Source organism: Podarcis muralis, chromosome 7 (assembly GCF_964188315.1).
Source record: "Podarcis muralis chromosome 7, rPodMur119.hap1.1, whole genome shotgun sequence".
Lineage (NCBI taxonomy): Eukaryota > Metazoa > Chordata > Lepidosauria > Squamata > Lacertidae > Podarcis > Podarcis muralis.
The window spans coordinates 7,266,283-7,293,994 of record NC_135661.1 but is presented as its reverse complement, the minus strand read 5'-3'; the positions used below and the strand labels follow the sequence as shown (position 1 = coordinate 7,293,994).

Here is a 27,712-nt window from a genome sequence, read left to right as displayed (position 1 = left end):
CTCGCCCTTCCAAGCCGGCCAGCCAGCCAGCCTGCTTCCTTCTTTCCGTCCTCTCTCCCTCCCCGAAGCCCCGAAAGAACAAAACACCCCCAGAAAGCAGAAAGAAAATGGAAACTGCAAGGCCTCCTGCCAGCGCAAGGATTTCCAACTGTGCAACAGGACGTCTTGCACCCTCTCCTGTGCCCCACAATCTCCCCCGGTCTGCCCCAGAGGGTTGGAGGAACCTCCAGGATGAATTTATTACTTACTCACTCACTCAATTTATAACCTTGCCCTTCCTCCCAAAGGGAGCGCAGGGTGGCAAACGCACAGGAGATAAAGACAGTAAAAGTGTCCTGGAAACCTATTTCAATGGAGCCAGAAGATGCAGGCAATTTCATCAACTCTGTTAGGAGTTAGTTAATTAAACTAAACATGCTAGTTGGGTATTGAAAAAATGTGCAATTAATTACTGCCTTGAATTTTATTGTGTGAATTTCTTCCAAAGCAGGACGTGCAGACTGCTGTTCTGGCTCTTGTTTTCAACAGAGTGGGGGGCACTGGGGGTGGGTTTATGGAACCAAGGGGGGGGGGGGGTTGGCTCCCAAAAACTTGGGAAGCACTAATCTAGGATTAAAAGGGTTGCTAATTTATGGTGAGGGGAAGGAGGAAATTGAATGGGGGGGGGAGCCTCACTGCACAAGCAGAATTCCTTGCACTGACAATCTGCTGGGAAAGACCCTGTTTCACGCTCCTGCCAGACTCAGGTGGCAGCCCTTGCAGATTTCCCCCGCTCCCCTTTGCAGATTCCACGGGAAGAGATGGCTCACCCAGAAGGTGCTTGAGGATGGCCTGGTTGTGCTCCCAGAGTTTGTTGAAGGTCCCCCAGCGGGAATGGCCGTCGGGGATGGGGTTGGCCTTGATCCAGCCCCCGCAGGCGTAGCTGAAGAAGTCCTCACAGGGGTCCACCGACCGGTCCAGCGAGCTCAGGATGGAGCTGGTCACGGAGATGCAGGACTCCGTCAGGCAGAGCCCTGGAGGAAAGGGCTGGTCAGGGTCACAGGATGACTTACAGGGGAATCCCCGCTTACACGGGTCTTCCATTCCAAGACACTGCACATGAATCCGTTACGGACCACTCCACCCCCGTTCTGCCCCCGCAAGCGGCGTTTGTGTGAGTGGTCATGCACAATTCAAATGCATGTGAATTAGGAGCTATTTTCATTCATTTAGGCAACCCTGGGGTGGCAAATAGAAATGAAACACAGGGTAGACCCACTGAAATTAATGAAGCCAGCCAGTCATAAGAATATGGCCCAGCAAGCCAGCTTCCTCTTCTTAACAGTGGCCCAACCAGATGCCCATTATGGGAAACCCACAATCAGGATTTGAGCACAAGAGTAAACGCTCCCCTCCTGTGGTTTCCAGGAACTGGGATTCAGGAGCACTGCTGACCCCAACTGTCGGGTCTAGCAGCCACCGACAGCCCTCTCCTCCGCCATGAATTCACCCAGTCCTCTGTTTTAAAGCTGGTATCCACCACTGCCTCCTGTGGCAGTGAGTTCCGCAGTTTAACTATGTGCTGCATGAAGAAGGACTTCCCTTTGTCTGTCCTGAATCTTCCAGCATTCGGCTTCACTGGCTGGCCACAAGCTCTAGAGTGGTGAGAGACGGAGAGAAAAGGCTTTTCTCTTGCCACTTTCTCCGGTCACGGCCTTAAATTTCAATAGGTCTACCCTGAGGAGTGGAACTTGGCTGGATACCATCTGTTAGACCAAAGTCCATTACACTGGCCTGAGAGTTGCAAGGGGCTGCTGGGAAGTGTAGTCCAAAACCACATGGAGGGTGCCAGCAGGGGGCAGTGCAGTCTTAGTGTAAGCCAGGAGGGGAGACTCACTGGTTCGGAACTGGAACAGCAGCACACAGATGCAGGCCAGGAAGCCGGCTGAGAGGGTCACTGTCAGCACCAGGAGGCGTTTCTCAACATGCGTCCGTTCGGCCCAGCAGCTTTTGCTGGTCCCCGACCCACGGAAGTTCACCTGGGGAGCAAGAAGGCAAGAAGTCAAGCCTCAGGGTGTGGGGTGTGCAGCCTTTGGATCCTCCCCCCTTGCAAGCCAGATGAACAAATCCAACACCTGGCTGAGCTTTGTGGCTGGGCTGGGAATTCGAACCCAGGTCCCCTGGGTCAGGAGGACACCAACTATGAAAAATTGGGGGTTGGGGGGGGGGAGAAGAGGAAGAAAAGGGAGTTTTATGGAAGTTACGTCCAGCCCCACAAAACCACATTCTCTAACTTGGGGGGTTTCCAGTTGGTGGTCCGTGGGTTGTCAGTGGTTTGTAATTTTCAAGCGGCCTGAGGTGTGACTGTGTGTCTGCAGTTGAAGACGGGAGACAACGTAACGCTAAATATTTATACTGATTCCTCATTGTATTTTCAACTGTGCCTCCTACACTGCATTTTATTGTATCACCATCTCAATTCTTCAGTATTCAAATTGCGATTCAATTACTTATAATATATTGGGGGCAGTACGGGGGGGGGGGGGTGAGTGAGATGCGATTGAAAATAGAATAAAAAAACCGTACAGCATCTAGCATGTAAGAACCTAAGAACCACCTGCTGGATTAGGTGAAAAGGGGCCCATCTAGACCGGCATCCTCGCAGTCTCCAACCATGTGCCTATTAGGGGAAACCCCCAAGTAGGACCCAGGCACAGGAGCCCTCTCCCCTCCTGTGGTTTCCAGCAACTGGGATTCAGAAGAACTGCTCCCTCTGACCACGGAGCCCCAGCATGGCCACTAGCAGCCCTGTCCTCCATGAATCCTCTTTTCACTGTCCAAGTTGGTGCCCATCACTGCCTCTTGTGGGAGGGAGTTCCACAGTCACCCCCCCCTTGCCCGAGAAGCAGGATGCTGCATTTTGGGCTGGTGCCCACCCGCCCACCGATGTCCAATCAGCACCAAGCTTTGGAGTGGCTTTTTGCCAGTCTGTTGCTTCCCAGAGGTTGGGTGTGCAGGGTCTACCTCCCAGCAGCCCCCAAGGCTCACAGTCAGGAGCATGATGGGAGTGGTAGTCCAGCAACGTCCTGGAGGGCACCTGAATGGCAAAAGACTTCCTTGGAGTATGGCAGATGAAGATGATGGACTATATGGAACTTGCCGAACTGACTGGGAGACTCCAAGACCAGAGAGAAGAGACGGTGGAAGAAGATTGGAAGAAGTTTAAGGGATATTTGAAAAAATATGTTAATATTTAAATCTTAGAATAGCTTTGGAAGGGGATATAGGCTGTAGGGTTAGAAGTAGAAGATAGTGTACAGTGGTACCTCGGGTTACATACGCAGACGCTTCAGGTTACAGACTCCGCTAACCCAGAAATAGTACCTCAGGTTAAGAACAGTTTCAGGTTAAGAACAGACCTCCTAACCCGAGGTACCACTGTATTTTAAAATAGTATTATTTGTAAGTGATAAAATGTGAAGATTTTTACGGTAAAAGTAAGTGTGATTTTTAAAAAAATGGTTAGAAATTATGATATATGTAAACTGCTAAAGATGAGGTAAAATGAAAATCAGATAGTGGGGACTTGACCTAACTATGTTTAGAAAAAATAAGGGTAAGACAAGAATTTGTTTGCATTGTTTGTTTTTCTGTTTGTGTTGTTTATTTGTGTTATAAAATGAAGATCTGAATTGTCACAGAATCCTAAGAGTTGGACGGGGTCCCCAAGGGTCATCAAGCCCAACTCCCTTGCAAGGCAGGTGTCACAAGTAAAGCATTCCTAATAGGGAGTGCTTTGACCGCTGCTTTAAAACCCCCAATGAAGGAGAGATTGGGGGAGAAGGAGGGGTCACCAGTTATAACTTCCTGAACCTGCCTTCAATGGAGTACAAAACAAATGGGAAGGTCCTCAGCCATCCAGGCAGGGAGGGACAATGAGAGGAAGGAGACACCGAGGGTTGGGCGGCTGCAGACCCAGAAGCACAAAGCAAGGAGGGGAGAGTTTGGGGTTGCTGGCTGCGTCTCAGAGCTGGGGCTGAGCTGCCAAGCCAAGCAGATGTTGCCCGCCCCCACCCCATCTCTAGCCAATGGGAGGAGGGCCCTTGTAGGAGTTGCTGTCTGGAGTCATCGGATTGGTCAGCAACGCCTTCCTGGAGGAGTCATGTGTCAAGTCAGCCCAAGAGGGCATCCCCCCCCCCAAAAGAATGGTAAGCGGGTTGCACCACTTGGCTGTGAGGAGGGATTGTGTGAGTTGCATCTTTCTCTCTCCCCCCCCCCCCCAGATCATAGGGTTGCACGGGACCCCCCAAAGTTCATCTAGCCCAACCCCCTGCAATGCACGGCTCAAAAATCCCTGCCATCCGACCTCTGCTTTAAATCTTCCCAGGGAGGAGAGAGTCCAGTTATGTCAGTTGGCCTGCAAGGGTCAGGAACGATCCCCTTCACATCTTTGGGGCAGCACAGACCTCCAAAAGGACAGTGAAAGGAAGGGCAGAGGAGAGATCTAGGGACAAGGCTTCTGGATCTAAGAGAGCCGTCTAATTGGGGGTCAATGCCCCTGCTCCCCAATGAGGAATGACCCCAAGGAGCATGTTCACGTGCTTTTAAGACAATGTGGCTTGGCTCACTCCCTCGAGTCACCTAAAGCCCGCTGTCCTGCAGCAGGCAGAGTTTCTGCAGCACAGCATGCCGTGGCCTGGGTTCACACAGGACAGCAGTGGAGTGGGGCAGGCAGTGCTGACCCCAGCTTTTGGGGGAAGGGGTCAGACTGCATGGCCTCTGGGGAGCCCCCTCTTTTAGGATGAGGAGCAAAGCCAAGAAATATCAGCCCCTGGGTTATAGCACGAGACTCCACACTTGCACATCTTCATGTACCCATGAAATGGGGGTATTAACAACTGCAGCAAAGGAACCCCAAGATCACCACCAAGATCAAAACCTCCAAGAATTGTTGCCAGGATGAAGGCAGGCAGACAAGCAATATGAACCACGGCCACCATGGAGCTTTTCAGATCAGAGAAAAGGAGAGTAAGAGATGTCCTAAACGATGTGTATATAATTATGCCTGGCATGGGGAAACTGGGGGGTGGGTAGAGTTTTTCTCGCTCTCTCGTAACACTTGAACTCGTCGACATCCAACAATGCTGGGAGATTGAGGGCAGATAAAAGAGAATGACCTCTCAATGCAGTGCAGAGTTAAACTGCGGAACTCCCTCCCACTAGTGGCAGACCAACTTGTATGGTTTTAAAAGAGGATTGGACAAATGCATGGAAAAGAGGGCTCTCAGTGGCTACAAGGCTCTCGGTTGGACTACTGCAATGCGCTCTATGTGGGGCTACCTTTGTTTTTGTTTTTTAAAAAAGAATTTTTATTGGTTTTACAAAATTTTAAAAACAAACAAACACTTAAAAAGACATACCAACACGTATAATTTCATAATGTTTTTCATAAACCTCTTTTCTGAGACTCCCCCATACCCCCTCCTTTCTGCATCCCAATGTCCATAGTTTTATAGCAACTCCCAATTGTTACTTTCCAGCCTCTGTCCTTAGTTATCTCTATAGTCTGACCTTATATCACTGTATCCCTTTGTTCTTGAAAACCATAACACTCTAACATTCATCAAGTTTATAATAGTCCTTAAGATAACTTTTAAATTTTCTCCATTCTTCTTCCACCGTCTCTTTTCCTTGGTCACGGATTCTGCCTGTCATCTCGGCCAGTGTCATATAGTCCATCACTTTCATCTGCCATTCTTCCAGAGTGGGTAGATCTTGTGTCTTCCAATACTTTGCGATAAGTATTCTTGCTGCTGTTGTAGCATACATAAAAAAAGTTCTGTCTCTCTTTAACACCAATTGGCCGACAATACCCAAGAGAAAGGCCTCTGGTTTTTTAAGGAAAGTACTTTTAAGTACCTTTTTCATTTCATTGTAAATCATTTCCCAGAAAGCCTTAATCTTCGGGCATGTCCACCAAAGGTGATAAAAGGTACCTTCATTCTCTTTACATTTCCAACATTTGTTATCGGGCAAATGGTAAATTTTTGCAAGCTTGACTGGGGTCATGTACCACCTGTAAATCATTTTCATTATGTTTTCTCTTAAGGCATTACATGCCGGTATGTGGGGCTACCTTTGAAGGTGACCTGGAAACTACAACTAATCCAGAATGCGGCAGCGCCTGGGACTGGGAGCGCCTGCCGAGACCACATAACACCAGTCTTGAAAGACCTACACTGGCTCCCAGTACGTTTCCGAGCACAATTCAAAGTGTTGGTGCTGATCTTTAAAGCCCTAAATGGCCTCTGTCCAGTATACCTGAAGGAGCGTCTCCACCCCCATTGTTCTACCCAGACACTGAAGTCCAGCGCTGAGGGCCTTCTGGCGGTTCCCTCACTGAGAGAAGCCAAGTTACAGGGAACTAGGCAGAGGGCCTTCTCGGTAGTGGCACCCGCCCTGTGGAACGCCCTCCCACCAGATGTCAAAGAGAAAAACAACTACCAAACTTTTAGAAGACATCTGAAGGCAGCCCTGTTTAGGGAAGCTTTTAATGTTTAATAGGTTATTGTATTTTAGTGTTTTGTTGGAAGCTGCCCAGAGTGGCTGGGAAAACCCAGCCAGATGGGCGGGGTATAAATAATAAGTTGTTATTATATTATTGTTATAGCCATGGTAGGCATGCTCTGCATCTGCTATTAGAGGAAGCGATGCTTCTGAATCCTAGTCGCTGGAGACTCCAGGAGGGGAGAGTTGCTCAGACATTTGGTTGGCCATTGGGAGAAGAGGACGCTGGGCCAGGTTGCCCCCCTTTGGGGCTGATCCAGCTGAGGGCTCTTCTCAGGGACACCCAGGAGCCCCTGACGGCAAGGAGCTCATCCCCACAAAATCTCACGTCAACAGAGCAGTAAGTCTGGAGAACATCTGGTCTGCCTTAGCTGCAGTCAGTTGGCTCTGGGCCAAGGAGGCACGCCAGCCCCATGGCAGGTTCGTGCAGAGAGGGGTGCACCCAGCCAACAGGCAGCTCAGCGAGGCGGGTGCAAGATCACTCCCTATTTGACAGCGAAGGTGCCCACCTGTCAGGCAGGGCGTGTTCTGCAGGCAGCCCTTTTCCCAGCTGAAGAGAGGGAAGCGTCGAGGGCTGTGGCATCCGGCAGCTATCCCCGTGCACTGCTGTTATCCTTTGCTGCAGAACTCACAATAGAGACGAATATGGCAAGAGAACGTTCTGCTGTTTTTTTGGATTTTGAAAGATCTTTAATGAGAACAGAGACAGGAGCCAGGCAGTTTTGCCTTCGAAGCGTCCAGGAAGACAAGCCAAATGAGCGAAAGGCCTCAGCGCCTCCAGGCAACCCGGCGTGACGGGAAGGGGAGGACCAAGCTTCCACAGTGGATCAGCCTCGTTCCTAAATCTCCCGTTTCTATCAGGAATGAGAGCATGCTTAAAAACGCTGCAAAAAACAACAACTGCTTGCTACCTGCCACTGGCTGGGGCTGCTGTGACATCACAGAAGCTCTGGCAACATTCTAGCTGCCAAGAATGATGCCTGGGGATAGAGAATTATTTCTCCCTCTTTCATAACGCTAGAATTCACAGACGTCCAATTAAGTTGAATGTTGGAAGATTGTTGTTATTGTTGTTTAGTCATGTCCGACTCTTCGTGACCCCCTGGACCAGAGCACGCCAGGCACTCCTGTCTTCCACTGCCTCCCGCAGTTTGGTCAGTCTCATGCTGGTAGCTTTGAGAACACTGTCCAACCACCTCGTCCTCTGTCGTCCCCTTCTCCTTGTGCCCTCCATCTTTCCCAACATCAGGGTCTTTTCCAGGGAGTCTTCTCTTCTCATGAGGTGGCCAAAGTCTTGGAGCCTCAGCTTCAGGACCTGTCCTTCTAGTGAGCACTCAGGGCTGATTTCCTTCCGAATGGACAGGTTTGATCTTCTTGCAGTCCATGGGACTCTCAAGAGTCTCCTCCAGCACCATAATTCAAAAGCATCAATTCTTTGGCAATCAGCCTTCTTTATGGTCCAGCTCTCACTTCCATACATCACTACTGGGAAAACCATAGCTTTAACTATACGGACCTTGTTGGAAGATTAAGGACCGATAAAAGAAAGCCCTCCTTCATGCAGCACAGTTAAACCGTGGGACTCCCTCACACAGAGGAGGCAGCAATGGCCGCCAACCTAGATGGCTTTCAAAGAGGGTTGAACAAATTCATGGAATTGAGGCTACTGATAGCTGCTGGCCTCTGCCGGCACTGCCAGAGGCATCTGAATCCCTCTTGCTAGCGACTCAGGTCCTGCTTGTGGGTTTCCCATTGGGGCACTGCAAGAACAGAAGGCTGCATGGCAGGGGGTTGGACTAGAGGACCTTTGGGGTTCCCTTCCAACTCTAAAATGCTGTGACTAGAAGACTCTTCTTATGTTCAAGTGGCTCCTCGTGCCTGTGTCAGAAGAGCCGTGAGGATTTCTGCTTGCCGATTCATGGATCTTGGCTGGCTCTTCCAGAAGCCCAACCCGCCTTTATCCTTCTGGTTTTGGGGCTCATGCCTGGATCCTTCACTTTTAATCCATGCTTCTTCTCGTCACTTTTGAGTTTCTCCTTCCTTCTGTGTTTAGTGCTCTTATTTTTCCAGGTCATTTTAAAAAATTGTTTCATGACTGTTGTGATTTTAAGTGCCCCTGGATTGCGTCATTTGCAAGATACCGAGACAAGGGTTATAAATATAGTAATAAAAAAAGAGGGTTTTGAAACCATCCCAGCGGCAGAAGTAGCGCAGAGGTCAGCCTTAGTCATGCAAACACACCTGAGCAGGTTTCTGGCCCTACCACTCCCCATCTGGCTTCCCAAAGCTGGGGAGGGTTTGGGGTGGTTGCTGTTGTTCTTGAAGATTTGCTTGATGGAGAACAAAGAGGGGAGTTGGATACTTGCTTCTTTCTTCCCCAAGGGATAAAGATTTGGTTTCAAAGAGGGGGCTGGGACAGGCCAAACAAACAATCTCTCAACCCAGAACAAGTTTTTCAGGCGAAGGGGAGGGGAGAGGAAGAAAGTGGGGGCCCGGAGGGAGAGGAAAAACAAAAGGAATATACAGTGATGGTGGGCAGATCAGGAGGAAGACTCAGGAAGGACCATCCCTCTTTGGCAAAGTCCCTGCTTGGGATGTAGAAGGCCCCAGATTCAATCCCCACTGGCAGCATCTCCTGGTAGCGCTGGGGAAAGCCGCCTGCTGCCAGTCAGTGTTGGCCACACTGAACTCCAGTGGGTCTGATTCAGTCTACATCATCTTCCTGCATTGCAAATCATCTCCATCCGATTCTCCTCCCTTCCCTCTCCAGCGGTCTCCGTCACTGGCAATGCCTTGAGCAAGATACTAAAAGACCAGTTTCGTTTGCCCTACGTTATCTCAGCCCATGAAATTCTCTTCTGTTCTTTCGGCTGCATGGATAAAATTCAATAAAAAGTACTTTCAAAATAAGAAAAAACCCAGCGCACATCCCTACCCTATGATCCCCAACTCATTTCTACTTCCTGCCTGGCAAAAATCCATGCAGGCTCATGGTCCAACAATTCAAGGTGTCCCAGGAATGCTTGCATAGGAAGGAACTGTGACTTGTGCCAGAGACAGTGGCAAACTTATCCAAAGGACACACGGCAGCCTTCTCTGCCCTCCAGGAGCTGGGGTGGGCAGGAAATCTTTGGGGAAAGGCTTGATGGCTGAGTAACTCCCTTGAATGCAGAAAGCCCCAGGATCCGGATCTGGGCAACCCTGGCCTGGAACTCTTGAGAGCCGCTGCCAGCCAGTGCAAGCAACACTGAGCTAGATGCACCAGTGGCCCAACTCTGCATAAAAGCAGTTTCCCATATGGGGAAGGGCCAAAGCTCGGTGGGCAGAGCACCTGCTCTGCAATGCAGAAGGTCTCGGGTTCAGTATCCTGGTACGCGAGACTTCGATCTGAAATCCTGGAGAGCTGCTGTTGCCAGTCAGCGCAGACAATACTGAGCTAGATGGGCCACTCAGTGTAAGGCAGCTTCCAGTGTTCCGGGGATTTAAGAGTGGTTTAGACAGAACCCAGGAAACCCAGGACGAAACAGATTAGAAACATAAAACCTGCCCCCTTAGGTTGAAATCTTGAGAATTAAGGATGTCCCAATGGCGGGGAGACACAGAGAGGCTGTGCACTTGGGACTTGCTGCTGCAAAGTTGTATAGGTGCTCAGGAGCAGAAGCACAACCTTCCATCATGAGCCGCCACCGGGGAGAAGCAAACCCCTTCTGAGGGGGTGGGGGGTGATTTTGTCTCCCCACCCCCACCTCAGGTCCTCCTGGACCTTCCTTGCCCTATCCAAGGCCCCTCACCTCATTTAATAGGGAAAGGTCCGTTGTCTTAGTCTTTGTCCCCCGCCTCCCTCCTTCAGAAGCAGCTGTGAATAATTATTCACAGATGCTACAACCAGGCTGAAGACATTCATCACCAAACACCTGCTTAATGGGATTGTTTTGGGGAATAGAGAGGGACTGGCTCAGTGCACACCCCAACGTGGGAGCCTGTCCCCAAAGGTGGTCACTGGTGTGGGGTTCAGTGGCCAACAGGCAAGTCATTCGCCACCAGCAGCTGTGCAAGAGGTTGAGGTTGGAGGCCCACCTGGCAGGGATTTTTTATATGCGGTTCCTACATTGCAGTTGGACTGGATGACCTTTGGGGATCCCTTCCAATTCCATGATTCTGTTTGGAGGCACTGCTCCCCGTGTTATATACAGAGCCAGCTAGTGCTTCAAGGACCATCTGTGTTTTAATTTCGAATTGAGAACCTGCCTCTAGTCCAGTGTTTCCCAAACTTGGGTCTCCAGCTGTTTTTGGACTACAGTTCCCATCATTCCTGGCCACTGGTCCTGCTAGCGAGGGATGATGGGAGTTGTAGTTCAAAAACAGCTGGAGACCCAAGTTTGGGAAACAACTGCTCCAGAAGACCAGACAGTGTCACAATAAAGGTTGCAGAGCCACAGTATATGCTGCAAACAGAGTCCTGGATTTATCGCACTGGGTTCAGGGCAGGGGTGCTGATGGACTCCAACTCCCACCAGTCACAGCAGTCAGCATGGCCAGAGGTCAGGAATGATGGGAGCACCACATTGGCTATCCTCGATTTGGGGTGCACCTATAAAGCTCTGATTAGGGTCCATAATTTGGGCTGCAGCTTCTCACAGAATCTCTCGTAAAAGACGGCAGAGACGCCGCAAAATCAACAGGTCGCCTGTCACTCTTTCCTGAGCCACACAGCTGATCGGAGGAAACAGCTGCCTTTTGCCTACAGCCCAAGCAGCTAGTCCTCATGTGGTCAGCGCCAGATTGGAGTATGACCTAGACAGGATGGCGCCGAATTAGAAGGGAAGAACCAAACCTGTGTGTTTGAGCAGAAAACCCACCAGGGTCCTGTTGGGTTAAGTCAGGAACCCCTTTCCTGTCCTCCTCTTGAAAAGAGATGTTTGCACACCCACCCACCCACCCAGGACTAAGTTCTTGCCTCTAAGAGCAGAGGTCCCCCTGCCCCCCAGAAAGCCTCCAAGGAGGGCAGAGGGGTGTCCCAGAGGGAGATCAGACACACTGCATTCGGCTTGGAAGGGAGCCCACTCCTCAGTGCAGACCATGCTCCCTTTTGCGGGGTAGCGGAGAGGTCCCACTTGCCCTCAAGAGCATGGAGAAAGCTCCTGGCCCCAGGCAGGCAACCAACAGGTGAAGCCACCGAGGAGTTTCCAGCATGCCAATGCACCTCGTGCCCCACTTCCACGTACAACCAAGCAGATCTTACCTGGATCCCGTTGGGGTAGACCTCTCCTTCCATGGAGTCCACCAGCTCCTCCTCATCCAGGGTGGCTCTCTTGTAGGTTGACATCTGCAAGGCCAAATGCAAAACAGAATCCCTGAGTGACTCCATGCCACCTGCAAGAGTGTGCCCACAGGGGACACTGAAGTGGTCAGCTCAACCTCAAGGTGGGGGGGAGGCTCTGTCCCGTGCGGCGTGCGGCCATGCTGAACGCACGAAGGCCACCTGTCCAAGCCCTATCCGATTATCCTGCAGGATTGGACCCGTGTCAGGGCTGCTGCCACCAAATCCCCTGCAGCAGCTTCCTCCTTCTTCTCCCATGGGAAGCCAGGGAGGGGGGGCACCCAGGCAGCAGCCGTGCAGGGCATCTGCCGCACCAGGATGTGAGCCTCTCGCGCCGCCTGGAAATCTAACGTTACTGAGCAATTATAACACAAGGAAGCGCAGAAGCCAGCCAGGCAGACCGCCCACTGCACCCCCCCTCCACCCAGCGGAGGGGGGGGGGCAGCAAGCTTATGCAACCCTCTCCTTAGCCTGAAATAAACCCTCCTTTTCAAACCACCGAAGGTCTTTCCCCCTGCCGCCCCCCCCCCAGGCCACCACTGATTGGGACGTTTCCAAACAGAAGGACTGGCACAGGCGGCGGAAAACAGGAAGCCAAGCCGCATTCCTCAGCAGGGACGTCCCGTCTTGCTCACGGCCAGCGGCAGTGGCGGCGGCCGGACTCTGCGCCACTCGTCACCTGCCCGCCTCCCTCAGCACCACTCCAGCACCTGCAATTCAGAAGCATTTCTGCCTCCAGTCATGGAGGCAGGGCAGAGCCACAGATTTGTGGATCCTTCTCCACAAATTTTCCCATCTTCTTTTAAAGCCACCCAATCCCGAGGCTTAGGTCCAATGTCATTCCTACCAAAGAGCAGACTCTTACGGATCCTTTGGCTGAGCGAGATTGTCTACACTGACCGGCAGCAGCTTTCTGGGGTGTGTGTGTTTTTCAGGCAGGGGACCCCGTGCCAACCCTCTTCCCCTAAAACTTAAAAGAGAGAATCTAGTCCTCATGATTCTGAATAAAGGAATGATCTAAATAGGAATATAAGAAACTGATTTGCAGGAGAGGCAGAGGCAGGAGAATTGCTCCGTAAAGTTCAGTATTGCCTACACTGACTGGCAGCAGCTCTCTGGATTTCTCTCTACCTGGGATTCTTGAGCTGTGATTCCTCCATTGCAGCGTGTTGGACTAGATGACCCTTGTGATCCCTTTCAACTCTAAAGTTTTGTTTCCCCCCCATCATTTCTCTGTTCCTTGGGAAAGTCTTCTTACTTCTCCAGAGTTAAACTGTGGAACTCCCTCCCACCGGAGGAAGTGACCGGCCGCCTACTTGGATGGCTTTAACAGAGGATTAGGCAAATTGCTATGCTCTGCCTCCACGGAGGCAGCGATGTTTCTGAATCCCAGTTGCTGGAAAGCGTAGGGGAAGAGGGGGCTGCTCTTGTGTTCGAACCCTGCTTGGTTTCCCACAGGCCCCTGTGAGAATAGGATGCTGGACTCTGCGGACCATTGGCCAGATATAAGGAGACACTTCTCATGTTCTTAAACCTCTCTGTAAAACACAGCGAGTGGGACTCTGCACCCCCTCGCCGCCTTTCTCGGGCCAGTCTCTCTCGGCTGGCATCCAAGAGGGCTTATCTGCCTCTTTCCTGTTTCCTGCTCCGATACTCCTTGCGGCGCCTGGGGCTGGCATGGGCTGCCGCTCTCTGGGGGGGCCTGCTGCTCAAGAGGTGCCAAGGAAACAGATCCCAGGGACCCTGCATTCCCCTGCCCAGTTCCCACAGATCTCCGTTTTCCTTCTGAGCTACAGAAGCCACAAACACATCTCCCTCGATGGGACATGAGACAGGGTTATTGTGGGTTATCTGAAAGGCCATCTCCCCACTGTGCCTGCGATGAGGTGTGTCTGTTTAAAGGGATTTTAAAGGGGGATTATGGGCAGGCAGGGCAAGGGGTCATAGAACCATGGAAGGGCTCCCCCAGGTCATCTAGTCCAACCCCCTGCAATGCGGGAATCTCAGCTGAAGCAGCCATGACAGGTGGCCACCCAACCTCTGCTTAAAAACCTCCAAGGAAGGAAGAGTACACCACCTATTTCGGCTAAAAGGAGTCCCCCACCAGTCTTGTCCCCATCTGACTACCCCCCCTGCCCTGGCACCTCTCCAAGATGACAAAGGGCTATGGGTCAAAGGAAATTGGCAGCCAGCTTCTGCAGAGGCAGTGCTGACAGCCTCCTCTCTCCCGCATGAGTGTGCTCATGCACATGTACACAAATCCAAGAAAATAATAATAATAATAATAAATTTAATTTATACCCTGCCCTCCCCAGCCAAGACCGGGCTCAGGGCAGCTAACACCCAATATAAAAACAAACTGATTGAAATACAACTTAAAAACAAGATTAAAATACAACATTAAAACATTAAAATACAGCCTCATTTCAATGGAAACTCAAATCAAGACTGGTCCTACATGGACCAGAAAAAAGCCAGCGAAGTCCCCAAATAGGAGTTCCATCACAGGAGGAGAAAGGGAAAAAAAGAAGAGGGGAAGGGAATCAAATTGAAATAAAAATAGCCTGCAGCTGGATCAGGCCAAGGACCGAACTAGTCCGGCGTCCTGTTCTCACAGTGGCCGGCCGGATGCCCCAATGGGGAAACCCTCAGGTGGAATTTGAACGCAAGAGCCGGCTCCCCTCCTGCCGTTTCCTGCAAGAGGCATTGAGAAGCCCAGCCATTGTGGGTAGCAGCCACAGGGAGCCTTCTCCTCTCTCCATGAATGTGCCTCGTCCTCTTTTTCAAGCGACCCAGGATGGTGGCCACCCCAGCCTCCGCGGGAGCACGTTCCGCGATGCATGCACAGAGTTTTGCAGTGCACGCACAGGCTTCCCGCGCCTCCTCCGTCCCCACCCAACTGGGGGTGTTGTCTTTGGCAACCCTCCCTCCTGCTGATGAACTTAGGGGACTCTGCTGGATTCCTCGCGCGGCGCCGGAGGCATAAGATATCCCAAACAAAGCCACTCTCCAACTGGGAGGCCTGGAAACCTGCCGGCTGCTGACTCAGCCCTCTGGCGGCAGCAGAGTTCAGAGCATGGGTCTCATCTCTGGGCTGGGAGAGGGAAGCTACTTGGACCAAGGGCTGGGGGGTGTGTGAAAGCAGGGTCCATCGGTGTAGATGGGACTGCGCCACGGCCCGCCTGAGCGGTCAAGCACCAGGGATGCTCTGGTGGGGAAGGCAAACCTTGAAGGACCCAGGGCTGGAATAATAATAATAATAATAATAATAATAATAATAATAATAATAATTTATTATTTATACCCCGCCCATCTGGCTGGGTTTCTAGGCGGCTTCCAACAAAATATTAAAATACAGTAATGCATCAGCCCTCGATAATAGCTTCCCTAAACAGGGCTGCCTTCAGATGTCTGGTAGTTGTTGTTCTCTTTGACATCTGTTGGGAGGGCCATCCACAGGGCAGGTGCCACTACCGAGAAGGCCCTCTGCCTGGTTCCCTGTAACTTGGCTTCTCGCAGCAAGGGAACCACCAGAAGGCCCTCGGCGCTGGACCTCAGTGTCTGGGTAGAACGATGGGGGTGGAGACGCTCCTTCAGGTATACTGGACCGAGGCCATTTAGAGCTTTAAAGGTCAGCACCAACACTTTGAATTGTGCTTGGAAATGTACGGGGAGCCAGTGTAGGTCTTTCAAGACCAGTGTTATGTGGTCTCGGCGGCAGCTCCCAGTCACCAGTCTAGCTGCCACATTCCGGATTAGTTGTAGTTTCTGGGTCACCTTCAAAGATGGCCCCACACAGAGTGCATTGCAGTAGTTCAAGTGAGAGATAACCAGAGCATACACCACTCTGGTGAGACAGTCCGCGGGCAGATAGGATCTCAGCCTGCGTACCAGATGGAGCTGATAAACAGCTGCCCTGGACACAGAATTGACCTGCGCCTCCATGGAACACCTGCTTGGCATGCAGAAGGATCCATTTCAATCCATACAGAAGGATCCAAGTTCAATCCCCAATGACTACTGTAGCTTGTTAAGGGTGTGGATCGATCTAGTTTAGTACTGTCTACACTGACAGGCAGAGGCTCTCCAGGACCCTCAGGCAAGGAGTCTTCTCCCAGCCCTACCTGGTAATGCAGTTGTGGGGGGCTGAACTGGGGACCTTCTGTATGTAAAACAGGGGGCACCGCCCCTGAGCTATGGCCCTTCCTTTAAAAAGGAAGATTCTAGTCCTCATGGCTTGCAATAAAGTTCTGAGTTGAACAGAAAGCTTCCTAAGCCTGACCCAGACCTCAGTATGAATGAAGCTTAATGTTGGGGGTGAAACTTTGGAACTCATTCCCACATGAGGCAGTAAAGGCCACCAGTTTGGATGTCTTTCAAAGAGGATTAGACAAATTATTCGGGGGGGTGAGTGAGAAGAGGGTGACCAATGGCTACTGGAGTCAATGGCTCTCATCTGTCGCCAGAGCCAGCAATGCTTTTGAATACCAGCTGCTGGAAACTGCAGGAGTTGCTCTTGTGTTTGAATCCTGCTTGCAGGCTTCCCTTTGGGGCATCTGGTTGCCCCCTGTGAGGACAGGATGCTGGACCAGATAGACCACAGGACTGATCCAACAGGCTCTTTCTAGGTAGCATTCTCTCTGCGCTAACTGACAGCGGTTCTCCAGGGTTTCAGCAAACCCGGGACCTAAGCTATGGTCCTTCGCCAAAGTACCTTCAGGGTTTGTTTCCCTCTTCCTGTCGGCCAACAAGACCGTGAGCCACATCTCTAGGAATGTTGACACCACCACACTGCCTGCCCAGAAAAGGTCCAGCTTCCACACCAGCCTTGCAGGGCAGGATCCGCACTTCTGGTCAACGTCAAAACACTGGATGCCTCTGAGGCTGATCAAAATGCAGAACACAGCCATCCAGATCTCCACCCCCACCACCCATCCCAGAGTTGATGGCAGTGCATCCTGCCCCCAGCTGCCTGCCAACATGCAATAAGCCCCCCATGGAGAGAAAGAACATAGGACCATGGAATTGGAAGGAACCCTGAGGGTGATCCAACCCCATGCAGTGCAGGAATCTCAACTAGAGTATCCATGACTGATGACCATCTAACCTCCGCTTAAAAACCTCCAATGAAGAAGAGACCACAACTTCCCGAGGGAGACCGTTTCACTGCCCCAACAGCTCGGTCAGAAAGTTCATCCTTTGGCATCTCCTTTCTTGTAACTTGAAGCCACTGGTTTCAGCTCTACCCTCCAGAGCAGGAGAAAACAAGCTTGACCCATCTTCCACGTGACAGCCCTTAAGACATGTGAAGATGGCTATCATATCTCCTCTCAGCCTCCTCTTTACCAGGCTAAACAGACCCAGATCCTTCAACCAGGGTCAGTTTCCAGACCCCTGATCATCTTCATTGCCCTCCTCTGCACACGTCCCAAGTGGTCAACATCCTGCTTAAATGGTGGCAACCAGAACCGGACACAGTATTCCAGGTGTGGTCTGACCAAGGCAGAATCGAGAAGTACCCTTACATATGCCATCATTTTGTCCTGGCTCTTCATTCATGACTAGCCTCCAGGACTTCTGCAACGGAGGTGCGTGGGCAGGTAGGGAAGATGTACAGGAACATGCATAAGCCCACCCCACTCCTTTCTGGGGCTGAAAATGGCACGCGTGTCAGCAATCTCGCGTGTCTTGCATGCACACAAAATGGGAGTTGCCTGTCTTCATCAAACATTACTCAGCCAAAACGCCACGAAGAGAGGAGAACATGCTTAGAATGGCTGCAGAACTGGGGCACATTTCATGATTAAAAGGTAAAGGGACCCCTGACCGTTAGGTCCAGTCGCGGACAACTCTGGGGTTGCGGCACTCATCTCGCTTTACTGGCTGAGGGAGATGGCGTTTGTCCACAGACAGCTTCTGGGTCATGTGGCCAGCTTCTGGCTAACCAGAGCAGTGCCTGGAAATGCCGTTTACCTTCCCGCTGGAGCGGTACCTATTTATCTACTTGCACTTTGACATGCTTTTGAACTGCTAGGTTGGCAGGAGCTGGGACCGAGCAACGGGAGCTCACCCCGTCGTGGGGATTCAAACCACTGACCTTCTGATTGGCAAGCCCTAGGCTCTGTGGTTTAGACCACAGCGCCACCCACATCCCTGACATTTCATGATTAAAAAGGTAAAGGTACCCCTGCCCGTACGGCAGACTCTAGGGTTGTGCGCTCATCTCACTCTATAGGCCGGGAGCCAGCGCTGTCCGCAGACACTTCCGGGTCACGTGGCCAGCGTGACAAAGCTGCTCTGGCGAGCCAGCACAGTACACATGGAAACGCCGTTTACCTTCCCGCTAGTAAGCGGTCCCTATTTATCTACTTGCACTTTGACGTGCTTTCGAACTGCTAGGTTGGCAGGCGCTGGGACCGAACGACGGGAGCGCACCCCGCTGCGGGGATTCGAACTGCCGACCTGACGATCGGCAAGTCCTAGGCCCTGAGCTTTTACCCACAGCACCACCTGCGTCCCCTATTTCATGATTACTATTTCCCAATTAATAAACAAATAAAACCTTCCTTTTTTTGCAGTGGCTCCCCCGATTTTGCTGAACGCCATACCTGTGTGATCACTGAACCGCACGGCCCTATTTCCTGACACAGAGGGTCACGCAGGCTTCAAAGCCATGCTCGCTTTGCATCATTGGGATGACTCGGAGATGGGGGCATTCTGCACCTCTTCAGAGGCACTCTTGTTCTTGGCTTTACAGAAGTTCATAAAACTAGTGCATGGCATGAAGAGAGCAGGTAGAGAAAGTTTTTTCTCCTGCCCTCATAACGCTAGAATTTGTGGACATGCAATGAAGCTGATTTTGGGAAGATTCAGCATGGCTAAAAAAGCCCTTTGTCATGCACCACATAGTTAAAACTGTGGAACTTATTAAAGTGTGCTTATGAAAACGTGCTGACTTGCCAAAGCACCATATGAGAATCCTAGTTTGTTAAGGGTGCTGGAAATTGCAGCTCTGCAAGCGGCAAGCTACAGTTCCCTCTTCCGGGGGAGGGAGAGAAAATGTGTTTGAAATGTATGAAGCACAGAGGCATCCTTCTAACCTGGTACCCTCCACTTCCTTTCTGCAAAGCACCCCCCCTTTTCTTAAAGTCCAGGTAGGGAGAGCTTTTCTATTGATCTTTTTCAAAACCTTTCAGCCACTCTGAAGCCGGTTCCTTCACAGTTAAGAACATAAGAAGGACCCGCTTGGATCAGGCCAAATGGGGTCCATCTAATCCAGCCTCCTGTTCTCACAATGGCTAACCAGATGCCCTGGATGGGGGAAGCCCAAACAAGCAGCAGTTTCCCGTCCTATTTTAAAAAAAGAGGCAACATGCTTCTCCATGGGGTAAAACCACAGAGACTCCAGTTTGCTATTCGATCCTTCCTGCGGAGGAAATGCTTTGCTCCAGATTGCAGCCCGATTTTTATTTTATTTTATTTGAAGGAGGAAATCACCGCTCCCTGTCTCAAATTATTTCCCACTTTCCTACTTCTCTGCCACTCCCAGAGCAATCGAAAACATCTTCCTTGCGTGTGTGCGTGCGCGCGCGCACACACACAGCATGACCATAAGACGAGCACATTTCGGATATTGGATCTGAAAATGCCAATTACAGAACGAGTCAACACAGCCTCCCGTCCAGGGAATCTGACAGTGTCACGCGGAAGAACAGGCCTAAGTGGAAGCAGATGTCGAGCTTCCAAACCTCAACACAAGCCAGAAGCACACACATTCTCCAGCATCTGGACCTGGAAACATTGTGGTGTTGTTTCTTGCAAAATAAAAAATACCGGTAGTAGGTGCCAGTAGCAACTTCTGAGGATTCTGGGACTCCACCACAACTGGTTAGAGTGTGGAACTGATAATGCCAAGGTGGCAGGTTTGATCCCCATATGGGGCAGCTGCATACAGTGGTACCTCAGGTTAAGAACTTAATTCGTTCCGGAGGTCCGTTCATAACCTGAAACTGTTCTTAACCTGAAGCACCACTTTAGCTAATGGGGCCTCTCACTGCCGCCGCGCCGCCACCACCGCACGATTTCTGTTCTCATCCTGAAGCAAAGTTCTTAACCTGAGGTACTATTTCTGGGTTAGCAGAGTCTGTAACCTGAAGCGTCTGTAACCCAAGGTACCACTGTATTCTTACAATGCAAGGGACTGGACGATCCGCAGGGGCCCATCCAACTCGACAACCTGCAATCTTGGCTTTGCTCTCAGGTGGGTAGCCACAATTTCCTTCTTGGCCCAAAGGGGCTTGCAGATGGACACCCAGAAGAACAGAAGACGAGCCCTGAAGGTGGATCAGGCCCGGCATCCTGTACTCACAGGCCGTCCAGGTATTTGGGGGGCATTTACTGCCTCCCAACGGTGAGAGGAAGGAGAAGGTAGAGAGAGAAACTGAAGAACAAACATCAGGAAGAACGTTTGAGGGAAAGAGCTATTTGGCAGTGGATGGGACTCCCTTGGAAGGTGGTGGCATCTCCTTTGTTGAATGACCATATCTCTTGGATTAAATGACCCTTGGCGTCCCAACTCTACATCTCTTACAGGGACGCGGGTGGCGCTGTGGTCTAAACCACTGAGCCTCTTGGGCTTCCCAATCGGAAGGCCAGCGGTTTGAATCCATACAATAGGGTGAGCACCTGTCGCTCTGTCCCAGATTCTGCCAACCTAGCAGTTTGAAAGCACACCAGTGCAAGTAGATAAATAGGTACCGCTGTAGAGGGAAGGTAAGTGGCATTTCTGTGCACTCTGGTTTCTGTCAGTGTTCAGTTGCGCCACAAGTGGTTTAGTCATGCTGGCTACATGACCCAGAAAGCTGCCTATAGACAAACGCCGGCTCCCTTGGCCTGAAAGCAAGACGAGCCCTGCAACCCCATAGTCGCCTTTGACTGGTCTTAACTGTCCAGGGTTCCTTAAACCTTTTCCTTACCTTACAGCTCTTATTATCTCTCTCTCTCTCTCTCTCTCTCTCTCTCTCTCTCTCTCTCTCTCACACACACACACACACACACACACACACACACACACACAGGATCAGGCCAGGGTGGCCCCACATGAAGCAACAGCATCAGCCCTTTGCAGTTATACTGCTCCTGAACAATGAGGTTCTATTTAACTCATGTGGTGGCCTTAAAAAACTAAGTGTTGCAAGTTAGCTAAGTTGTATTCGGAGCAGACGCACTAAAATTAATGGGCCTGACCGAGTTAGTTGTGGCCATTCATTTCAACAGGTCTACCCATAAAGAAGGCTGGTCGCCGAAGAATTGATGCTTTTGAATTATGGTGCTGGAGAAGAGTCCTATGGACTATCCATTCTTAAGGAAATCAGCCCTGAGTGCTCACTGGAAGGAAAGATCGTGAAGCTGAGGCTCCAATACTTTGGCCACCTCATGAGAAGAGAAGACTCCCTGGAAAAGACCCTGATGTTGGGAAAGATGGAGGGCACAAGGAGAAGGCGACAGAGGACGAGATGGTTGGACAGTGTTCTCAAAGCTACCAGCATGAGTTTGACCAAACTGCAGGAGGCAGTGGAAGACAGTAGTGCCTGGCGTGCTCTGGTCCAGGGGGTCACGAAGAGGTGGACACGACTAAACAACTAAACAACAACAACAACTCTGAGTTAGGGCCGGCACTGGATGCAACCTCGATGAAAGAAAGAAAAAAACCAGAGACAAAACAACAACTCCCCTCCCCAAGTTTCCAGCCCCAATCCCTAGTAGGACTCACCTCTCCAACCACCTCTCCTCAATCCAGGGGCCCAGATGCTCTGCCCAGGAAAAAAATACTGTATTTTTCGCTCTATAACACGCACCCGACCATAACACGCACGTAGTTTTTTGAGGAGGAAAATCCGTAGGCATGCCACCCGTAGGCATTCCCTCCATAACACGCACAGACATTTCCCCTTACTTTCTAGGAGGAAAAAAGTGAGTGTTATGGTGCAAAAAATACGGTAAATAAAAATCAAACCATTCACTTTGGGTGTGAGTGAAACTTGGAAGAGCCTGGGGTTGCATCCTGACATTCGGAGGGGTAAGACGTGTGTGTGTTTGCATGCATCTTTAAAGCCCATCCGCTTGAGTTACATGAGCCAAAAACAGGAACTGCTGTCTTGGGGAAGCCTTACAGGGAGCAGAAATTGGCTGCGAAGGGTGAACCACTGGAGCCCAACGGCACAGCCCCCACAAAACACACACAGAGAGTACAGTACTGCAAACGTGGCCTACACCAGGGGCAGGCAACCTAAGGCCCATGGGCCACAAGCGGCCCACAGGGGTCATTTAACCGTCCCATGAGCCGCCACTGAACTGAGCCGCCCGCTCGGTGAGTCCCCGTGCACTGCATTAAACCCGCGCAGCACGGCGCAGGGACTCGCTTCCACGGCGCTGCAAATTGCGCCTGCGCAGACGCCGGAAATCACTTGCGCGTGCAATCCGGCCCATGGAGGGATGGATCTCCGTTGGAGCGAACCAGCCCAGGCGAGGTAAACCTTGCCGACCCCTGGCCTACACCATAGATCTGTGTAATGGCATTATAATGCTGGCACTTTTATTTTCAATTTGTTTCCTAATGGCCCCTAGCATGGAATTTGTTTCTTCACGGCTGCTGCACCCCCCATGAGCTTATACAGGAAATCAGCGGCTTTTTGCGTCGCATCAAGGGACAAATGTCTTTCACATCAAGCTCTTTCCCTGCGGCCTCGGGTCAGGCAGAAAGGGAGAGTTATTTTGCACGGCAGTGGAACAAATGCGGTCACATGCGTGGAAGCTGGCGGAGGAGAGAAACCAGCCCCAGGTGTCTGAAACCATGCAGTTGACACAGTTGACAAGAGGAACCTCCACCTCCACTTTCCCAGAAAAGGAAGATAGAAGCCAAAGTTGAAGAATCCGCACTGCTTCTTTGGAAAGGAGGGTTTCACAGAGGGCTCTGGCACTTGGGGTTTTCTCCACAAAGTCCCCAGAATTAGGGGAAGCCTTTTCACACCTAACGGGGAATCCCCCGCCCCTGCAACTCCACCACTCAAGGAACAAACATCAGAAAGAACTTCTGGAAGGTGGTAAGCTCTCATCTGTTGCAAGTTTCCAAACAGAGGCTGGATGGCCGTCTGTCATGAATTCTTCAGCTGAGATTCCTGAACTGCGGGGGGTGGACCAGATGAGCCTCAGGGGTCCCTTCCAATTCTACGATCCAAAGGATAAACCCAGCTTCGTCTCCTGCGCGCCAGCAGCCAAATGGATACAGCAGGCTGTGCCCTTTCAACGTTTTCTGTTTTGTTTTGAGCCAGTTCCAGTATCTCCAAAAGACCCCTGGAGACTAGTACAGTAGTACTCTTTGTTTTTTTCAAAGCCCCTGTTTTGGTGAAGGTGCAAAGTTCTGTGTGCAATTCAAACAATTTTTGGCGACACAGTCCTGACAATGGAAAGCAAGGGCAAGCTCAGTCTTGCTGCATTCCATCCTTCCCAAACTGCAACTTCCATCAGCCCCAGGCAGCACAACAGGAGCAGCTACAGCCCTAAACATTGGTAAGGCATCAGACTGCAGGAGGCTCTATTGTATTCAAGCAGCTTCCCTGTGGCTTTTGCCGATTTCCCCTACCACACCCCCCATTTAGCACAAGAGTCAGCATGCTTAGCATGTTGGACTAGGAGCTGGGGGGCACGGGTTCAAATCCCCACTTGGTCACATGAAGCTCAAGGGGTGAGGACCTGGGGGGGGGGGGGGCTAGTCACTGCCTCTCAGCCTAACCTACCTCCCAAGGTTGTTGTGAGGATTAAATGAGTGGGGAGAACTGTGTTTTGTTGGAATCTCCTTTCTGGTCATTTCTTGAATCCAATGTTCTCTTGTGGCCCTCATGGAGAAGCCTTGAGGATTCCCCAAATCTAGTCCCAAAGTATTGCTGGGGAAGGATAAAGTCTGGGGGGTGAGGGGGGCACAGTACAAATGTGTTTGGAGGTGAAATCAAGGAGAGAGAAGGGGGTCACCAGTGTTAGAAATTAGCCAGGCGCCAGGCGCATTTTGCAACTAGCGCAGGTCCAATTGCGACCAGGTGGAGATTTCTGGCTGCCCAAGTTGGTGACTGACATCTCCCTCTGGCTGACCCCTCCAGCTTTCCTAAGCAGGTAAGAGCTTATTCACTGCGTTTATATCCCACCTTTTTCTCCAATGAGTACATGGTTCTCCCCCCACTTCCTCAGTTAAACCCTACAACGACCCTGTGAGGTAGGTTAAGAGGCTGTGACTGGCCCAAGGTCACCCAGTGATCTTCATGACTGAGTGGGGATTTGAACCCTGATCTCCCAGGTCCTAGTCCGTCACTCTAACAACTGCACCACACAACCTTCCTAGAGTACTTCTGCTATGGGGCAGGTAGGTAAATAAATACAAGGAAAGCAAAATGTCCACTTAGAGTAGGATCTAAAATATTTTCCTTGAAGCTTTAATTTGTTTTATTCTGGATTGTTTGATTTGATATTTTAAAGTGCTTTGAAGGTTGCTTTTTTAATATAAAGCAGTACAGAAATAAAATGAAATGAATAACGATAAATGTCACTGCAGAGGGAAAAATGACGTCCAGACATTCTGTTGCGGTGACCTTAACCAAGGTTTAAGGTGCCATTTGGTGATTAGCTTATATATCTGAGTTTCTAACACTGAACATTCATTGGCATTTCCTCACCACCTGTTCCCTTCTTATATTTGGAGGTCTTTGATGTGTTCCTACAAGCCCCCCAACAGCGCACTGTGTTATCAACACAAAGACAGTGAGTTCAGCTTTGCCTCCCCTGGCTGGCAGAAGCTCCCCAGGGTTCCCACCGGGGATCGAACCCGTAATTTTATCCATGCAGAGCACCTGAGCTCCAGGTCAACTTGCAAACAGAAACACCGCAGTTGCAATGCATGGGTGACAACTATCAACAGGGTGGCACCAAGGTGACAAAGTCCACCTTGCTTGTTTCGGAACAAAGAAGAAATAAAAAACGACCTATGTATCACCCTTTCTGAGACTCAAGCCAACCAACAGGAAGCAACAGACTGGCTATTAATATACAGGTTGTGGATAGGAAAAGTGAGGTGGAGGCTGCCTGGACAGGAGTTAAGTAGGCGTTAAAATGTTCTTTTATCCAGAAGCGATTAACAGGCAGGCTGGGCCTGGTTATGCTCACTCGAGGGCTCAGGCGCTCAACCTGGGAGGAGGTTGCCACAGGCAGGGCCAAGCCCCAGAGTCTCTGGGGCAGCCCTGCTCCAGCTACAAATAAACCCCAATGCAAACATGACGGCTCAACCCAAACAATCCAAGGAGCATTGGGGGGGGGGCACCCCGCCTTTTTAGAAATTTGGCAGAGGGAGAACAAGTTTGCACCAGCCTATCTGTCTCTAACAACTTCCTTTGCGCAGGGGAGGAAAAAAACAGTTCTAAACACATTTTCCCCTATTTATTTTTTTAAAAAACCCCCACACAAATGCATTCCAGGTCTTTTCTCTGCCGCCTTGGAAAAAAGGAAAACGGGAAACCCTGCTCACCTCGTTCGTTAGCCCGGCCCGTGAGAAAGACTAGTAGATCAGGGGGGACTTGTGGGACCCTCTCTCTCCTTCTGGCACTCCAAAATCACAGACGTCAAGAGAGCCTGGGATAATTCAGAGTCCCCGGCAGCGACTGCTTCCTCGTCCAGAGCTCACAGCCAGAGGGAAACGGTGCGAAAGGGAGATAAAGGCAGGCTTCGCCATTCCCAGGCCAGTGAATCACTTCCCCTGCCGGGACTTCGCAGTCTTTGCTGGAACCGGAGACACTGCCCACCCACAGCACTACCCTTATTAATCTCTTCCTCTCTGAGCTGGCTGGCTCCACACTTGTGGCTCTGGTGAAGGAGGGGAGAAAACATCCTTCGCAACCTGCGGCAAAGAGGGAAATTGGCTAACGGCATTCCCACAGACACCGCCGTACACTCTCAGGCTCCGTCCCACAGAAGGCATGCGTTGCAAGGCCAGATGGGGCTGCCTGCTTGGGGAAGCGCTGTAAGCGGAGCAGCTGCTTGGCATGCAGAAGGCCCCTGCTTCAATCCCCAATGGCTGCATCTCCAGGCAGGGCCGGGAAAAGATTCCTTGCCTGAAATCCTGGAGAGTCTTCACTGCCGGTTAGCGTAGGCGTTGAGCCGACTCTGTGCAAGGCAGCTTCCAGGAACATCCATGCAAACTTGTACAGGACAGGAGCTGGCAGTGCAGGAGCCTAGGAAAGCTGCCAGCCAACCTCTAGGCCTGGCCTACCTCGCAGGGCTGCTGGAAAGGCATTATACAGTGGTACCTCGGGATGCGAACGGGATCCATTCTGGAGCCCTGTTCGCATCCTGAATAGAACATAAGATGCGTCTGCGCGTGTCGCCACTTCTGCGCATGCGTGTGATGTCATTTTGACCGTCTGCGCATGCGCGAGTGGCGAAACCAGGAAGTAACGCGCTCCGTTACTTCCGGGTCGCCGCAGAGCACAACCTGAAAATACTTATCCTAAAGCATATTTATCCCGAGGTATGACTGTTTATGGTTGTAGCTTTATTTGTGTGGCACCTGATACAGTGGTACCTCAGGTTAAGTACTTAATTCTTTCCGGAGGTCCGTACTTAACCTGAAACTGTTCTTAACCTGAAGCACCACTTTAGCTAATGGGGCCTCCTCCTGCTGCTGCTGCGCTGCCGGAGCACGATTTCTGTTCTCATCCTGAAGCAAAGTTCTTAACCTGAAGCACTATTTCTGGGTTAGCGGAGTCTGTAACCTGAAGCGTATGTAACCTGAAGTGTATGTAGCCCGAGGTACCACTGTACTCCAAAATCTGAAACTGACTTACACAGTAATTTTTTTATTTTTAAAAATAAACCAAACCTAGGAGGGATCACATGCTTTGACTCCTGCCCCTCCCCACATCAAGCAGTGTATAATTTTACATGAAATAAATAACTGACATTATAAAGCAGCAAGGGTGTAAAAACCATCCACTGCCATTGAGCGAGCGGGAGACAGATATAACCAATTTTAAAATGCTTGGTTGTCTTAGCCTGACACTTAAAAGACGTGATGCTCAGGGCAGAAGGAGGGGTGGGGGAAGTCACAGACGTTGGAGAAAAGGTGGAATATAAATGTAGCAATAATTCTAAAAAAACAAAAAAGCTACCCCACTGGTCTTTCTAGCCACTGGCGCTCTCTCAAAATATTAGAATTTACAAAGTGGCGTAATGGGAACCTGGTGGAATGGAGAGAACTGGTGGGATGTGGTTCTGTCTGGATACAGGGATAGGGAAGGATGTAGATCAGGCCAGTGGATCAGACCAGTGGCCCATTTGATCCAGAATCCTGCTCTCACAGTGGCCAACCAGACACCCGGGGCAAACCTGCAACTGGACCACAACAGCCCTCTCCCCTCCCGTGGCTTCCGGCAGCCGGGATTCACCGTCCAACTGTGGAGGGTCTGTGTCAGAAACTCAGATACACCAGCTAGACCCCAAACCGCTCCATAATCCAAAGTTGCAGGAGCCAAAATCTAGTTGCCATTTTGGGACAAGATGGCTCTAAAAGTCTTATTTTTCATGCGATGGACTGGCTGTGATTCTCAGTTAAAACAACTTGCTAAATCAGATGGCAATCTTGAGCTAGGTTAAGAGCTTTCAGAATTGAAAGAAGAAACATCACTCGATCCAAGGGCAGTCCCACATATATACAGTGGTGCCCTGCAAGACAAATGTCTCACAAGACGGAAAACCCGCTAGACAAAAGGGTTTTCTGTTTTTGAGTTGCTTCGCAAGACGATTTTCCCT

At 50.8% G+C, this 27,712-nt stretch overlaps 1 protein-coding gene across 4 annotated transcripts in view; it reads right to left on the bottom strand.

The window, feature by feature from the left end:
* The window catches only part of ECE1 (endothelin converting enzyme 1), a 63,199-nt gene that overhangs the window by 24,111 nt on the left and 11,376 nt on the right, over positions 1-27,712 (bottom strand). For 3 of the 4 annotated variants that reach the window (XM_077931135.1, XM_077931137.1, XM_077931134.1), the window contains exons 2-4: positions 11,789-11,872; positions 1,877-2,018; positions 810-1,013 (exon numbers count right to left, since the gene is read on the bottom strand). In XM_077931135.1, the coding sequence (XP_077787261.1) occupies positions 810-1,013; positions 1,877-2,018; positions 11,789-11,872 (430 nt within the window). Of the gene's footprint in view, positions 1-809; positions 1,014-1,876; positions 2,019-11,788; positions 11,873-25,433; positions 25,709-27,712 lie in introns of those variants that run through there. The other variant, XM_077931136.1, reaches the window with a different exon arrangement.